Genomic DNA, 18,893 nt, shown 5'->3' with positions numbered 1-18,893 from the left:
GACACACTCACTCACTCACTCACTGACACACACACACACACACACACACACACACACACACTAAATCATACCAGGTTGATTTAGAGTCATAAACCACCTATATATTACATTTTTAGGAAGAAAATGAAGTGCCTAGAAAAAACCCACTTGGAAACTGAAAGAATAAGCAACCTCCACATAGTGAGCAGGCCTCGATCTGAACATAGCACTCTAGAAATGCTTGGCTGCAATGCATACTAATATAACTCAGGGAGAAAAAAAAAAAAACATTATATTTCTTAGATTAACCTGATCAAGATTTTGTCTGAAGAAGGGACCTGAGTTGCCTCAAAAGCTTGCATATTGTAATCTTTTTAGTTAGCCAATAAAAGGTGTCATTTTGCTTGACTTCTCATTTGCTTTCTTCTGAATATTTACGAATCTCTAATATATACACAATTCTTTGACAAAGCTGCATGATGCAAGACAATTCCCACAAAACACATTAGTGTAACACTGCACCTACTACTATTTTTAAGCAACATTGTACTTATGACGGTGGTCCTGGCTATAATTCAAGGTGTAATGTGAAGCTCCAAGACCTTTTCTGTTATTCCTCCTCAGGGATGCACCAGACCCAGCCCTATTCAGCTCTTCCATTTTTTTTTCTGTTTACCCCATTGAGGAACTCCGCTCCCCCCCCCCCCCCCCCCCCCCCCCCCCATGTTAAAAGGTGGCTTCTCTCCTAAGACCGCCTGCCAATTGCTTCCACAGTTCATCAGGCAGACACTCCCATGTGTCAACTAATGGGCCCATCTGGCTTCCCTTCCTTCCAGGCTGATGCAGCACATTATTGATGTGATTATTGTTGAAACTGCTTTCTCCTTTGCGTGTGAATGAGATTTGAAAAACACTATGGGCATCAAAGAGCTGCAGAAAGCTTTTTTTGACTTAAAAACAAGGAAACTTGTAAAGCAAATTGCCAAGTAGAAAATAAATAATTTTTGATCTACTTATTTTACTGCCAAACTGGAAAGCCCTGGCTCTTGTTTCACATTTGAAGCATGGTAGATTATACTTAGAATTCAAAAGCATGGTTTGCAATCTCTACTGCTGCTCCATCCATAGTTGGCTACTAACCTGCAACCAATGTAGTCAAAATGGGTTCAAGTCCCCTGCACCCCTTATTTGGATTCAGCAGGTTCAACAACAAATGACTTTGAAGTCTCATACATGAAGTGGCTAATGCCAACAGTGTATCAGTCCATGGACTATAACAACTCTTCACAAGTTAAATTAATTTTATAATATTTTCCACATTTTTCCAAAGTTTGGATAGTACTATTCACTTTTATTCCTACTTTACCCTCTTCGAACTTTATATGATGGTTTATTCATCCTGTAATAGTTACAAACAAATGACAGAGTCATTTTATTTGTAGTTCTAGTTATTAAATAATTAAATCCACTGTCTCCATCCCTCAGTTCACTTCTGAGAGTGGATTCCTTCAATAAAGTCTGTTAATTTTCATAATCATTACAGGATGAATAAACCATAAGAAATCTGAATGAGGGAATGAAGCAGAAAGTGAATGAGGTTATAAACAAACTCACTAGAGAAGCAAAGAACAAACAAACAGTAGGTTTATATAAGACTGTGTTAACAGTAGCAATATGTATATCAACTTAAACTTAAAAATTATGTTACTTAGCATCTCAATTGGCTGCAGTATAAGTTACTGATGTAGGCAGCAAGGATTTAGGCAAGCTGCCATATTACAGATCAGGTCCGGAAAGAAACACCACTGGTGTTCTGCATTTCACCACCCAAGGGACATAAAGCACCATGTTGTGTGTAGCAAGATCATAGGACTGGAACAATGCAAGTTCCTTAAAAAATTACGAAATATTACTTGGATAAAAACACTTAAAGAATAGAATAAAGCTATTTGAGCAGGCCTGATGGAGTTAATGGCCTTCCCTTTCCTGTAAATCACAGCACAAACAAGATTAGAATACATTAACAAACTCACAAACTTGTAAGTAAAATTGAAGCTGAAGAAAAAAAAACACTTGTGTGGCTGCAGACCAATACAGGAGCACAACAAGCATTTTGAATTAATATAATATCAAATACAGCTGCTACAGAAATTAGTAAACTAAAATGAAATGCTTTGCTCATTTATTCACACAAGGATGGCACATCAGGTACTATTGGATGTTCATATTGACAGTTTTGTATGTTAAAAACAGTTTTAAAAAATAATTCTGCATCTGTCAGGAAGCCCTTTGGGCCAAGTCAGAACACAAATGCCTTCATTTTCAACCGTTTCTTGTCCCGTAATAAGACACAAAGACAACTGCAACTATATAAACGATACATAAGACAAGCATAACAAAGGGCCTCAGCACCTGAAAACTATAGAAGGGGATGAGATCTGGCAAATTTTACACAAAAGGCACAATGAAGTCTTGACTGCAGTTAGCATGTGCGACTCTCAGTTGAGGTTTACTGTTCTGTCTAACACCAAAGGCTTTTCACAGAAGATGAACAGTTTATTTGACTTATAAATAATGACAATGGCTAGAGCTGCAGGTCAGAGAACCAACTATAGTCTATTCTTAAGAGTGGGTAAGTGAAAATGTTTAAACAATTAACAGCCTACCTCTAAATACACTATGCTGATAAAAAGGGATACTGAACCAGTTGGTGACATACAAAAGGTTTTTTTTTTGGGTAATATTAATTTCACTCGTGAAATTAAATCTAGGCAACAGCACACAAACATTTGTGTCTATTATTGGTTTAAGGTAAACTTTTTTTTATCCCATCACACCATACATAACAGTTTTATCTCTTCTTAGGAAACCTGTTCATTTGTACTTTACTAGGCTAACACTGATTTTACTAAGCTTGCTGTTGTACAGTGGATTCAGAAAGTATTGAAACCCCTTCACTTTCTGTATGCTACAACGTATGTGTTGTAGAATGAAGATTTAATTTTAAATGGATAGAAGTCAGTTTTGTCCAATCTACACTCAAAAGCTGATAACAACAAAGTGAAAACATGTTTACAGGAAAGATTTGCAAATTTATTAAAAATCAAAGACTGAAAACTGAAATCTCAATATTCCATTAAAAATGCTCCTGCAAAATGCAAAATTCAGCAATTGGTGAAGAAGCTGTGTATAATTGATTCTGAGCAAAATGTACCAAAAACCAAAAAAACTTTCAATCCTCCATGCCTATAGGGGTTTTGAAAAGAAGAGAACTCTATGATGACCAAAGTTGGACAATAACAAACAATATCAAATGTCAATAAAAAAAAAAACTCTACTAGTGTTTTACAATCAACATGTGAAATCATCCTGTTGTATGCTTACAATCCAAAACACAAGTGTTTTAATAACATATCATTAAGTACACTATAAAATAGGAACTATAGTTTAAAATGCTTGATTCCTGTGTGAGCATGATCCATTTTAGTTTATGAGAGAGTTTTACAGAAGGGACTTATTCAGCTATGTTTTAGTAAAATTACATGTGTTTGTGATTTTTTTCATTGATGTTTTGATATTGTTTGATATTGTTTGCTATTGTCTAACCCTGGTCACCACAGACTTCTATTCTAGCAGAAACTTTTTTATCTCCATTCTGCATGAAAACATTTTTTAGCCATCACTACAAACTACACAGGGTAGATAAAATATTTTAAAAAAAAATCACTATTTTAATGTAGAGTATTCCTTTAATGCAGGGGTCCCCAACCCCCAGTCCGCGACCTGCCGTCTGACAGCTGGGCCGCGAGAGAACTGCTGGCAACGGAGACTCACTCAGTGAAGGGCTACAGCAAAATGGCTGCCCCCTTCACTGAGGACACTTTTCAGAACGCTAGGTGGGCGAGGCTTTGCAGCGGCGCAGAGAGGAGAGAGACCTTGGTGAGAGAGTATTACAACAAAGTATTTTTATGATCCCAACAGTTTGCTCATATGACACGAGTCTATGGAAATCTTGTTACTATGAAATACATTCAGCAGATACTTTCATTACAACGAAGTGACCTTGAAATGCTTGAATGAATCATCCACAGAGTAGTTAGTTCTGTGGTTGCAGCTCAGTTCTTTGTGCACATTTGCACAACAATTCCCAAACAGAAACATTGTAAAAAAAATTTCTTTCTTCAAATTTTCCTCATACTGTTTTTTTGCTGTTTTTGTTTTCTATGGTTTTCAGTGATATCGTTTGCTTATTGCTCGTCAACATTTGAAAAACATCCATTGGAATTTAACTCATTGTCATCATGCTATAGAAACGGCAGACACGAAAAAACGATAACAGTGTTAATGTTTGTGATGTGCAATCTGTTGGAATGACAAATGCAATGCATATGTCTTTGTTATATGCAAAAAAAGAAGAAAAAATCTCGGGTTGCACACATATGCGAACTGCTGCATTTGAAGACAGCTTTTATGTGGTTCAGTGATGCTCGTTCAAGAAACATTCCTATTAATGCGGCACTCATTCAAGAAAACATGAGGTTTCTAAACTCTCTTGGGACTTCCCCCAACTGGACAACACGCCGAAGAGCGCCCCGAAGTGTGATCACCATGTCTGTGGAAGACTGTTTATCTGTTGCCGAGGCAACAGCAGGCTCACAGCTCTGCTGTGTCTCTCTGCCAAAGCAAACAGGAAAGATCTCGATGGGTGATGCAAGGAACATTGTAAATGCAGGGAACATGATTACTTGGCCACTAACCTGGTCACAATCCTGCCTGACTGCTGTGTCTGTTTATAGGAGAGTGGCAGATCCTGCTACAATAAATAACCGTGCTGTTCCTGTTTCAAGCTGAATGAAGCTGGTTTTGCTAAAGTACTGAGACTGAGGCTCATGTTTTGGGGTGTAAGACGGGGACTTATTACGCGACCACGATCTTTTAGCACTTCAGCGTGACTTTCCCTTTGGGTGAGATCCCAAAAGAGTTCAGAAACCTCACAATATGAACAGGCATACATACAGGCACTATTGGGCACCCCACCTTTAACCCACTCTGCAGACTCAGTATCCAGCCAGGCTGGAGGAGTGCTGGAGGAGCCCGAGGAGGAAAATCTGAGGCAGTGGTGAAGTAGCAGTATGTGAGGCAGAGGCAGAAGATACCTGTTGTTCAAGCTGGCAGATAAAGTGGCTGCATTCAAAGCCAAACTTGATTTATGGGGCCGACAAGTGAACATTGGGATTTTTGATATGTTTCAAACATTAGCAGAGGTTGTTAAAGATACCAAGCTAGGGCCTTCTTTCTCCCAGCTGGTATATGATCACCTATCTCAGCTTTCAATAGAGTTTGAGCATTATTCCCAACCACATAAGACCCCCAAAATGGGAAGGAATGGATCCATGACTCCATTTGTGAATAACCCAGGTGAATTAACTTTGTGCTTGAAGAGGATCAACTGCTTGAGGTTGCAAATGATGGTGGCCTTAAAAGTATGTTTGAGACAACTTCAAATCTCTATACATTTTGGATTAAAATTTTTGCCACAAAAGCACTGAAAAGTCTGCTTCCATTTCCAACATCCTATCTTTATGAGGCAGAGTTTTCTGCAGTGAGAGCAACCAAAACGAGATTACGGAGTAGACTGAACATAAGCAACACACTTCATGTGTCACTGTCTTCCATCGTCCCCAGATGGGATCGTCTGGTTGCAGGAAAATAAGCTCAGGGCTCCCACCGATTCTGCATTATGGTAAGTTGTATAATTTCTATTATGATATTATAACTTAATATAAATAAGAATGTAATGTAAATTGTGTATAAAACTGCCCTTCGAACCAGCCCCGAATCCACCAACCCCACCCAGAGTCCCTGGAAAAATTTGCTTCTAGTAAAGCGGTCCTTGGTGTCAAAAAGGTTGGGGACCACTGCTTTAATGGAACATGCGTTTTATTGGCCAAGTGGAATTCACTGTTAATCACTTCATATCACTTTATTTTAATTTATTTTTGTCTTATTCTTTCTTTCTGTAGATGAAGTACACGGAACAGCAAAGGATGCAGTTAAACTACAATGCAAGACAGGGAATACCTTGATGATTCACTATATCTTGATGCCCAGCAAACCCTCTTTGTTTTCTACTGAAGCCATCACTACAGATGCTGCCAACTCATACCTCCGTCCATATGATCGCTACTGTCTTTTATACCAAATCACACAAGAAATATAAGCCTCAGTTTTTAATAAGGCAGGCATAATAGACTTGCCTGTGACAGATGTGAGACTAACAAGGAAGCTCTGGAATGCTGACCACCCTCTGAATCATGCATTATTCATAAAATTGTGTACACAGGTAAGAAGCTGTTATACTTGTGAATGGAAACGATTGATAGCGGTCCTATATGAGCCGTGTTGTTTACTTAGGCAGTTTCAACACTTAAATAAATATTCGAAATTTGACTGATTGCTGGTAACATTTTTTCAGGTTCTGAACTCTTAATTCTAAAGAGTAAACAAAGTAATAAAGTGTTTTTTTTTCACTGAAGGCACTGGTCACAACATGTTAATTAAAATGCTCAGAAATAATTACCAAAACGTATAAGGTTGTATAACTTCTCATTTTTACCATGGACCCCCATGCAAACACCTTTACCTGTCTATTTCTGCATGTTGCTAAGGGTATAATGTTCTTTTAATGGTATTTCATATAAATTTAAACCCCAAGTTTAAGGGTTTAAACCTGACAAGAATTTTCAATAAAGGTTTAGTTCCTATCCGGATGCAGTCAATCTTCACACTCCTGATCTGCAACGAGGGGCATGCAAAAATCTTATGTATGGTTCAATAGGCAAGTCAAAAAGCAGTAAGTGGTTATTAGCAATAAGCAAAGCAGAATCCTATTTGCCAGTCTTCTGAGGTGCAACTACATTTAAAACCCTTTTGTTACATCAAGATCAAGAACTATTGGATTGTGAAACACCACTGTTATCACAAGAAACAAAAAGCAAAGGCTGCCTTTTATTACATATGAGGAGGAAGCTTGGTACTAGCTGGGGAATGTGACAGAGCCAGAAATGTCTAGTCACTACCCACAGGTTCCATTTATTAGTCACTGTTTAATGCACTTCCAAGCCTTACTCTAAAAAAGGTCTTTTGAAAGCAGGTGTTTGTAAAAGCTCTGGGACAGTAGAATGATTACTGGCTTTTATTACCTGCAGCACAAGTTTTACTAGATTGCATTTTCTGGCTTTAGGCATTTCAGTGTGGTGTGGCTTAAGTGCATGTTAACCTGACATACCTCCCAGAGATCTAAATTTTGCACTACCAATACCTGAGGGGTGTCTACTGGTTGCCATAGTAACAGACTAATATTATGCTTGGGGGTGCTAGAAGGCCAAACAGTTCTATGAAGAAAAGAAAAAAAGGAGAGTAGAAAAATGTTTCTACAGGTAGGAAGAAACCTGAAAGATTCTTAATATCACAAAATCTGATCTTCTAGGGTGAACTGCAAGAAAAATGTCACAGGAGAAAATGTCTAGGACACAAGCTTATTGCTCTTATATTTTAATGAACATCATCCATTATTAATTCTGCTTAATCCAGTTCACTGAGTGTTGAGTCCACTCTGACAGCAGTGGGTGCAAGACATGAACCAACCAAGAATAAGACTCCCCCAGTCTATCGCAAGACACATTCCTACATGGCCAGTTTAGAGTCACAAATCAGTCTAAAAAACAATTCATTTGATTGTATTTGTAAAAGAACCAGGAGAACAGTCCAAATACTGTATACCATTGAAGAACATGCAAACTCTACATAAAAGGTGCCTAAACCAAGATATAAACCCAGGACACCAAACCCATGACTCAGCACCACCAAGAACTGTGCCCTCATGCTGGAAAGAAAAGCATTTGTATGGTGTAATACTCCATGTTAAACTTACATTTTCTAAATAGTACTTTATGAGTATTATGAATTTAGCCTGAGAAGATTAGAAAGAACCAACAAAGTAAATGTTAAATGGGAGTCAGGGTCAAGCATATCCAACACATTTACTCATTTTGATAATTTAGAGCAGACTGTAGGTGGAAACCAAAGTCTTTGCAGAAAGCCATGGGGCCAAAGGAAGCAAACCCCAGCTGAGAATGACTAATTACCGTAAATGGCAATTTGAATTAGGTTTTTCTGGAAAAAGAGCATATTTGTATATGGATTTATTACATTTTAACTCACAGCAGTCAGAACAAATGAAATTAATGTCCATTTGTAGCAAACACTAAAGATTGTATTTATTCATCTATAGTATCAACCCCCACAAAAATCAGCACCGTTAGTGATTTTAACCATTGCTATTGCAGAAACCATAGCTGGGAGACTTGTTAAAAAAAGAACTCCATCTAACCTTGATATGGTTTGTCTTATAAAACATGTGCTCAAGGTATCAGTTACATTAGGTATATTATTACATGGCCAAGGTTTCCCCAACTTTTCTATTTAGCCTTTCTTCAGTTGGTGTGCTGAGTTGTACCTTTATTGCGAGGTGGTGGACTACCAAACTTTTTAAGGATTTGTAGCCATCTAGTCTAAAAGCCCAGTCCTCTGCAACCTTGACAGTATAATAACCCACATTACAGAAAGGGTAATGCTGCCATGTGCATTCAATTGGTTCATATACTCAATTGTATTATACAATCTTAATACATAATTCGCCTGCCTCCTCACTCACGTCCATCCGAAGCCGAATGCGCAGTCGCCTTCTGCGCACGTCCGAAGCCAAATGCGCAGTCGCCTTCTGCGCAGCTGTCCGAAAAACCTTACAAGACCGATATCCAACCCCAACATCGTGGCAGGCGGCGGATTTACGGCCGCAAAAATTCAAAGGCGACTTCGATTAAAGATCTAGAGGCCTGAAAGGCAATTTCGACTACAGCTTGAGGCCTAATTACGCATTCTGATTCAATTACGCATTCATTCAACACACCTATATCAGTAATAAGTATAAGCACCACAAACCTATTCCATATTGTACTGGAACATTCATCATTCAATATTATACTATAGGCCTGGAAAATTCATCAACTAACAGTACAAGCCTGTACAGTAATGAGTAAAGCGGACTACAATCATTACAAAACAACTTCTTCGTTACTTATCATTTCTTCTTCATACACTGCTGACACAAACTCATGCCCGTTTCATCTTACGTTGTCGAAACGGGCTCTTTGTCTAGTAGTTTATAATAGTACATTATAGACAACAAAGACTGATAACATACTGCATATTAAAAGCATCCTACATATTTAGAAATATAAAACATACTGCACACATGGCATACACTTTAGTAAGAATTTAAGGTAAATCTCAATTTGAAAAAGGTTGCAAAAAGTATAAATGGTTGGTAATTTTAAAATCTTCACAGTCACCATAAGCTTGCACTCCTCCGGCCTGATATACATTATAAGCTAATTTCTGCCACAGTCACAAAGGGCTCTCCTCTCTATGCCAACAAACACCTCAATGCAAGTAAACAATGGAGAGTCATGTGTATTTGCTGAATATGGAACACTTTCCCCCCATCAACAACATGTTAAATGCATTACTCAATTAGAGCCAAATTGAAATAGGCTTTAACAATGTATGCTGTGTCCCACAGGGTTGCTTTACTGTCAACCAAATTGTGATGTGGGGGTGGTGGACATCTTTTTCACTCCATACGGGAAAAAAATGCAACATTTCCAACTGTTCCTTAATGCTGTGTAAGTATTCGAATCCTGAAATACATAATCATTGAATCCAGATATTAGAAGACGATGAAGCTTGAGTCGTGGAGGTATGGTGGTGTGCACAATTGCTGTACTGCTATGAGAGCATGGACTTGATTGCAATTCTAGTGATTCTCAGTGTCAGTACAGATTTTCTCAGCTACTCTGAATTCCTTTTACATTCTAAAATGGACATATTATGTTAACTAGCTCACCATGAGAGACTATGCCATACGAATGGCTTACTTCCCATTCCTGGCAGGCTTAGGTCTCCCCTAGGCTATGCATAAACATACTATGACCCCCACAAAGAAATATTTTGCTCAGAAAAATGCAGTTATATTGATTTGGTATAACCGAGACGTTTGCGTTATGAACACTTTGAAATAAATTTCAGGTTTTTTTGGTTTTTTTTCTGTCTGGTGTGCCCTAACTCACATGTAACACAAAACCCACATATTACAGTTCGACTAGTCTTGACATGTCATCCTCACAGGTGGCACAGTGGTAGTGCTGCTGCCTTGCAGTTAGGAGATTGTGGGTTCGCTTCCCGGGTCCTCCCTGTGTGGAGAGCGCTTTGAGTAGTGAGAAAAGCTCTATATAAATGTAAAGAATTATTATTATGTAGTTATGCAAGATGTTAAGCTTTTTAGGGTTCCCCTCCATTTTTGGCCCACTAGACCCCCAAAGAAACAAATGTTTTGGTTATTTTTGATTGTATTTTGTGCAGGAAATGACACCCTTACAGTGTAATAAAGAGTAAACCAATAAGTGTCTTCAGCAGAAATCATCAGGACTTTAAGTTGTGCATACCATATCAACAGAACCCTGGTGTTCACCCCCTAATAGGACACAAGGGATCAAAGTTATTCCTTTTCACAAAACTTTGAAAAAATAGAGATAAGCAATAAAGGCATTTGGAGTGTTGTTTTACGCTATTTTATGGTTCCTGATCACGAACGTAATTGTATTTTTGATATTTGACTCTTTACTGCTCATTCTAACCCTATAAGAGCCACTCCCAGACGGTTAAAAATTAGCATGTGGGGATCAATTAGACTATTTTAAGATCAATTATTATGAATAGGATGTTACTGCATTTTTGATCCTATACTAGGGATCGAGCCAGCTATTCACTTCTATTAGAGGCTAAAAAAATTACAAATTTATATTACAATTGAGAAAATTCACACTGAAGCATACAATTTAATACCCCAAATATATGGCACAACTATTTGTGTTTATTAAGTTCTTCTACTTCACAAAAGTAAACCATTACATTTCTTATGAACACCCCGAAATAGGATGGCCTGCGCTAATTCAGACTTTTTGTTATTGGAAATGATCCAATTGAGCAAATTATTATATAGTCTGAGGCTATACTGCTGTTAAACGTAAATTAATGAGCATGATGTAATTATTACAACATGAATACCTTAGGAAGGTCCTCAGTTATAGTTTACTCCATCTCAATTAACCCTGGACATCAACTCCACTGGGGCCCACTATCAGAGACATGGTTTTAGGTTTTAAAATGATACAAATGCCTCACATATGACAGCAGCATGACTGTATCAAATTCTTACCATTTAAAAAAAAATGTGCAAGTGTGAGTGTGGTAATGTTAAATGCTAAACTTATTAGGAGGGAGAGGAGTTTGGCACACGTATTTCAGAAATTTTTCAGAACTATGGAACATTTTCCAGTGCTAATACTGAGTAACAAAGACATCGTAAAAATTGCTGCTAACGCTACAGATTAGAAACTGCGAACAATTCGCATTTGTTTTGTTTTTGTAAATTTGTCATCCGTGTCCACAGTTTTCCTTTTTTTCCCCCCACTCATTAGCTCGATGAAGACAAATGTTGCTAGAAGTTAATGTCTGGCCAGTTTGACTCTCAAATACACTAATCCAAGGTAAATAAGGTACGAAAACGGGTCAGAAAATATAGTTATTGGAAGCAAACTGTCAGTCCAGTGCTACAAGGATGCTAATGAACAGGCAAGCGATCGGTACAAACTGGAAAAAGCAACTTTTTAAGTTTACCGCTGCAAAGAACAGGCGTTTAAGAAACGCTATTCTTAAGACACCTATGTGTCCTGAATTTTTTTTAAGTCCCTACTAATATTAACCAAAGGGACTTACAGTTGTTGCAGCGACTGCGCCGCCCCACCGCACTCCTTGCCGGACTGAAGCCCGTCATCAAATGGGTCGGCTGCCCTCGGCTTGCCCTCCGCGTGCTCAGTGCTGCTTTCCTCCTCAGAAGGCTGACACGCCGAAGCGTGTGTATCTGCCAAGCTCCGTCCCGGCTCACTCATAGCTCCCTTGGTCATCCCTTCCATGACCGTCGTGTTCAGCTCCTGAGTGGCATCCTGCCGGGCGCCGCTCTGGGGACCATCCGGGTCCGTCTTTGAAGATGAATGAAACAGGCTGCTGAGCTTCTTGAAAAACGTATCTAGAGGGGGCGGCTCAGCAGACTCTTTGGAAGAGGCGGCAGCACTGGGGGGAGGACTGCTGGCCGGACCTTGATCTGGGGAGCGAGCTTCATCCTTAGAAGGTGTTTCCTTTTTTTCCGTTCCTTGGAATACCTTGGAAGAAAGAAGAGGGGAAAAAAAACGAAAACAGCGTTATTCTTCAGGCGTGTGTGAAGAGCGGACTTTTTCTCTTCAGTAGGTTTTTTTTTTCCTCATCACTGGTTTTATTAGGAACAACACGGCACTCACATGCAAATGAAGCTGGGAAGCTGAAAGCACTTTCACTCACCCCGCACCGCCAGCATCATCCCACATCCCAAAGAAAACTGATTATGTAGACGTTAACTCTTTCCTTTGGGAGTTGAAAAACAGACGCTACAACCCCCACCCGATCTCATACTACTTGGGTGGGGTGGCAAAACTATAATGGAAAGAGAGACATAAATGAAGCAGACAATGCAGGAGTTTAAAGAACTAAGGCAGTTACTCAACTTTCAATACTGTATAACTGTAAATTGCACCGTTTAGTTGGTAATGCAAAGTGGCACCCTGGTTAGAGCTTCAAACCCACCACACTCCAGTGACCTTGGGCTAAGTTCTACATGCAAGATTTGCCAGGTAGGCTGATTGGCAACTTTATATTGAGAGATTGGACATGGCCATTAGTCATTTTGTGTGTCTTAAAATTCCACAAATGTTACATTACTGGTTCCAAAAAATACTATAATAATACTGCATGTAATAAGAATTACTTATGAATGCTTTGAAATCACTTCAGATTTATTTTTTTACCTGATACATGAAAACCCCGACACATGGTATTCCGTTTGTCTCGTATTGAAGGTGTTTCCCCCTATTTTTGAACCCACTGGAGTTGAAAAACCAATAGCTGTCTTCAGAAAAAATTATCAGAAGGGCTTGAAATTGTGCATGACACATCAACCGACCCCAGGGGTTCACCTTCTAATGGAATATGAGGGGTCAAGGAGTTACTTCTTTTCACAAAACTTCAAACAAATGAAGATAGGTAATATAGGCATGTGAAGTGCCATTTTATGCTATTTCAAGGTTGTTGATCACAAATACGATATTTTTGATATTTGATTCGTTACTGGTGGTCCTAGCCCTGTAAGAGTCACTGCCAGAAGGGTAAAAATGTCAAATTTCTATTACTATCAAGAATGTTTAATATTTTAAATGTCTGATGCAACTGTTCTTGTTTATTATGTACAACTATCTCATAAAGTAATTCATTACATTTCTCATGAACACTCTAAATGAGGTCGGCTTGCACTTTCATAATACTGAATTTTTAACTGCAAGATATCTATTAATTCCTATAATAGTAAAGGAGCTTCAAATTGATATCATGTAGAAAAATAGGCAGCAGTGCCATTTGAAGAAAAAAATAAATAAAAGGTGCCCACAAAAAAAAACATCTAAATAAACATACAGTCTTCACACAGCTAATGCTTAAAACTTGTGCCCTCTGTAAAATGCAATCAGTGCTGGAGTTGTTCCTGATTTTTGTTAACATATTTTCCTTTCATCCAAGTGCCCTTGGCTAGAGTTGCACTATATTCATCAAACAGCTGCTCTGCTGCACGGGTACATGCAATGCAAGCTGAGACCTGCTGCCTTCTGAACAGCAAAGTGAATTAAATATCCTGTGGGTGCCCCTTGTGAAAGTATGTCAACCTATGCTTCTGTGACATCAAGTAATAAAAAAATAAAAAAAACTTTACTTGAAAGGTGAGTTGTTCAGTCTTTATTTAACAAGGATTAGGGTTTTGCCATATTGCAGACTTTCAGAAAAAAGAAAACTGTTGATTCTAGTGTATTATTTATGTTAAAGCCACACCATGAAGTAGCCACCATCATTTATGAGAAAAGCTTTGTAAGTTCTGATTCTTAATTCACTCTGAGTCTGTTTGTAAAGTTTTTGTTTTTTTTTTAAATTAACATAAAAAGTGCCAGTTAAAAGCAAAACTACTCAAATGCACTTTTACCTTTTAGAATCTAGCAGGTTTATTTAAGGAAAAACAGATAGCATAATTGCTTCAGACCACTTACAAAACACAGCAAATGCCTTTAATAGACTTGGTCTGCCTTTTTTGTTCTGTCTGGATAGCTATATTCAATCACATGAGAACATTTTAATTTAGCAATAAGTACACTAAGGGGCCATTTTGTTTATTACATTTTATATATTTGTCAAGTAGTATGGTCTCATAGTTAATGTTTTGAGTGCACTTTAAGTGTCCACTCCAGACATTTTCCATGATGCTAAGCAGGTCACTTAACATGGAGTACTGTGTTCAATTCTGGTCACCACACTATAAGAATGACATAGCAGCTCTTGAAGCTGTGCAGACAAAAGCAACCAAGTGCATCTCAGGACTTAAGGACACGCTGTATTCTGAAAGACTCAGAGAATTAAACCTGTTTAGTATCAAGCAGAGGAGAGTACATTTGAACCTAACCCAGGTCTTAAACGCATTGATAATGTAGACCCAGGAGAATTTTTTTCAACAATATGGTGAATCATTACTCAAGGACACCAGTCGAAATTAAGGGGAAGCGCATTTAGGACTGAAGCCAAGAAGCACTTCTTTGTGCAAAGCACTGTGGGAATGTGAAACAAATTGCTAAGACACGTAGTTGAAGCAGAAACCTTGACAACCTTTAATAAGTATATGGATGAGATGTTGGGAAATCTTAGCTAATAGCTAAACAAACTAATTTCATGGACTGAATCATTTCCTTTCACTTATCAAATTTCTTATTCTTTTATCAAATAATTAATTTACACTGAGGTGTAAGGAAAGTAAAAAAAAAACTTTAAAAACAAAATATGTTTCATTAATACAGCCTTGTACCACAATGACATCTAACATTTGAGTCCTGAGACATGGTTCACAAATATACCATTCACTCCCTGTTCACTAGGTGCAAAGCCAGATGCTCTGTGATTTTCTTCAAGGTGCAGGGTGGAGTAGTAGCACTAGGTCCCTGTCCTTCCACCTCCTGTTGTCTCTGGGCATGAGAACTAAATTTTAGAACACTAATATGGGGTAACTTTTGGCAGTGGCTACTTTGCAATGCTCCTTTTTGACCCAAGCGTATACCCTAGCTATAGCCTTTCAAAGAGATGGTATTAGACAGGTACAAAGACTCTTTCCATACCAGCTGCCCAGCTGATACAATTTTTTTACCTACCTCAATTGAGGGGATAAGAACACAGAATTCCACATCCAACCATCCAAAAACTCAAATAATCTACTTCAGGGTTGCAGTAAAGACAGCACATCATGGCAGTATCAGACAAAATGCTAGAATCTACGCTAAAAGGGGCCCTAGCCCATTAAAGGGCACATTCACAAACACATTCAAGGATTAAAACCCATAACTCTAGTTCTATGAGGAAGTACCACTAATCACTATAACACCATTCTTGAAGCATAAGTGTATGAAACTCCAAAACCGGCTAAGTTCTGCCACTTAATTCTTTAATCTTAGTAACTCCCTTTGAGCTCCAGCTTTACGTTATAAGACTACCAATTACTAGTGGTGTTGGCTGGCCCCTCCACTTAATGAAAGGATATATCTAATAACTAAACTGCCTCAGTCACCACCAATCACTGGGGTTTTTGTCTTTCCCCTTTAGTTTTCCCTTTAATTCTGTTTTGAAATAAAATCTTAAAACACTACCACTTTTCTTACTCCGTTTACAATTATAGCATAGTATACCAAAAATGCATGAGCTTGAAAGGCACATCACTGTCTGACTTCATTGTTTTTTTCTCTTTTTGGTTTCCATCTAGTTAAAACTACACACATCACAAAATGTGTTGTATTTCAACCAGTATCTATTCTGGCTTTAATTTGTTTCACTACTAATTAGCAATATAATGATCTGGAGATATTTTTTTGTTGTTGTATCTAAAATGACCCTTTAGATCACATTTAAAATGTTCCCTGCAACTCATATATCTACATTTCTATTAGAATAGAATATGTTTAATATAAAATCAAATGCAGTACATGCTCAAAGTCATTCAAATAAAGCTACTAAGTAAGTAACACTGCAGTTAACCAGTCTTTAGGAAAATGTAGGGAGATGTTTCGCGAAATGTAACCAAAAGGATGCAGTCATGGGGATCATTATTGTTCAGAGACATCTATTTACAAAGCTTGTTGGTTGGAAAAGTACTGGCTAGGGGCCAGTCTCTTAGCAAGGCACACTCTTACTTGACATTACTATATATGGGTCTGTTATATTGATCTAACAGACATAAATCTCACATCACTTTCACACATCTAGAAATGAGCTGAATTATCCAATTGCTCAATTACAGCAGCTGTCATAATGCCATATAATAAACCATAGATGTCATTGTAGATATTGAATTACTACTAAATCTGAAAATTGTTCAGTACTAAGGGGGAAAAAAAAGATGTGTTTAGCTTGGAAAGTGAATACCTAATGTGTAATATCCAATGCCTGTTTGGGTAAAGGATTCAAAGTAAAATCTCTTTGATTTTTCATATCACTCTGTACAAAATGCCGGCTGAACCTGTTATCTAGTGCAGGGATCCTGACAATGAAAGACAACCTCATTGCCTGTCTTTTAAATCAAGAAGTAGAAGAAAATACAAAATATAATACACTTTCCAAGCTTTTTAACAGGGAACAAATTAATAATTTATCAATCAAGGACATAAATGACAATTTAAAACAAATAAGAATAAGATTTCTATTCTTTTTAATGCCAGTTTATAGATTTTCCCCCCTAATGTGGAAAAATACATTCTCTGCACGCTGTCTGTCTTTTTTTATCTTCAAGACCTGAATTGCTAATATACACTCAAATGTGCCAAGATGAAAAAGGTTCTGCAACTCCACATTAGCAAAATCAAGGCACTCAACTCACAAAAATTGTCAAAAATGCCTTCTGGTTTCCTTCTCCCCCAAATATGTGCAATAAGGTTATTTGGCAATGGTGAATTAGTCTGGCTTAATGTGCAACTGTTCCTCACAATTCAGTAGTGCCCCATCTTATTTACTTTGCTTCCAATGACAGAATCTGGTTTAATGCAATTCTTTAATAAAAAAAATAAGATCAGAAAATAAATGGATGGGTATTTTTTATTTCATAGTTTTAGAAAGCCATAGTCACCTATCAGTACAACAAATGTGTTATAAAGGCAATATCTGCTTTTACGACTAATTTCAGTCAAACTTCATCAACACATTCCTTTGCGGGGTTAAACTGAGCCATCTCAGCGGTATTAAATTGAAGGTAACTTTAAGATCTAAAGCTGTATTTCTTGGTGTGTGTCTCATAAAGGTGAAATGGAGAAGTTAGCTTTACTGTAGGTTAAACAAAAGAGACTTCTATTTATTTTTTTTTCACTCATTCATAATAGTTGTACTCATCCCTCTATATTCAGCTTATTTGTATTTCTTATATTATCATACACCTAGCCTTTATGGGAAACAAATAACAAGTGTCCACGTATAAGCATTCTTTAGCAAAGGTATATTAATATTCTTTATTCAATTGGGGAAACTCTTAGATTTTGTTATAAACTTCTTTACCTGTAATAAGCATGTACAAACAGAACTGGTTGCTCTGTCTGTAGTAACCAGACTAGAAGAAGAAGCCATTTCATATTACCTCATTTTTTAATTTATTGCAGCCCACTTTTCAATTACACAAGATCATGGCAGCACTGAGTGCAACTCAAAATCCAATCCTGGGTGAATATCATTTGAATGCTCTCCTCTTTAATTGTTGGGATAACAGAAGGAGTACTAGCTTATTGCTTACTACTAAGAAATTATTTTTTTTATTCATTCATTGGGCATCCTTGAGATTGTTAAGCAGTTGTAAATTAAACATCTTGAAAGAAAAATATATTATCTTCTCCAGTGAAGTACTGGTGTCCCACCCAGGGTTGGTCCCTGACTTGCACCCTATGCAGTGGCTTCCTTCATTGCTGAACAGGATAAGATGGTTAGAAAATGGATGGGTGTTTAAGCTGATCCAAGTCTTAAAATATCTAGCCACAAACTGTATTTTGTGCAACAAGCCAATGCTGTAAATGGAAAGCCTAATGGTTTAAGTGCTATTAAGTAATTCTTTCCAGTTCTACAGGATTAGAATGCTTTTTCCTTTTGTAACACCAATAAGAACATATTTTGCTTAGTACTACAAGACAGTACTGTTCCAGATACTGTATATAAAAATAGTGTTACACAAATCTAAAGACTAGGTTTTTACAATAAGCACTTCTGAACAAAAGGCTTCTAAAAATGGATTTAAGACGTAACACACATGATCATGCCAGATCTGCTAGTGAGTGATTGGTACAACTGAAGTATTGGTGTCAGTAAGGAATTTCTTTGTGTATTTAACAGAGAAAGAAATCTCCACTCATCCGCATGTCAGCTAAAGGTGTTAAGAAATCCTATTGCAAGATCTTGTCACATAGGCCAGAAGGCTTTGGACTTTGATAGCTGCTTTGCAGCTCTACACTGCAGTCTGATTTTTTTTCTATATATAAAGCATCATTCAGGAAACATTTAAAACTTACACCTCTCTAATTTTGTATTCATAAGGTAAGAGAAACTGAAAGAGTCAGTAAAAATGTAATTAAACACAATATACTGTACACTGTGGA

The 18,893-nt window shown here is 37.6% G+C and overlaps 1 protein-coding gene across 1 annotated transcript in view; it reads right to left on the bottom strand.

Moving 5' to 3' along the window:
* LOC114650539 (uncharacterized) overlaps positions 1-18,893 on the bottom strand; it is a 149,139-nt gene that overhangs the window by 120,741 nt on the left and 9,505 nt on the right. Inside the window, exon 3 of the mRNA XM_028800230.2 lies at positions 11,878-12,320. Within this exon, the coding sequence (XP_028656063.2) occupies positions 11,878-12,320 (443 nt within the window). The remainder of the gene's footprint in view (positions 1-11,877; positions 12,321-18,893) is intronic.

This window comes from Erpetoichthys calabaricus, chromosome 4 (genome assembly GCF_900747795.2).
Source record: "Erpetoichthys calabaricus chromosome 4, fErpCal1.3, whole genome shotgun sequence".
Taxonomy (NCBI): Eukaryota; Metazoa; Chordata; class Cladistia; order Polypteriformes; family Polypteridae; genus Erpetoichthys; species Erpetoichthys calabaricus.
The sequence above is the reverse complement of the archived record's forward strand: the minus strand, read 5'-3'. Positions and strand labels throughout refer to the sequence as shown.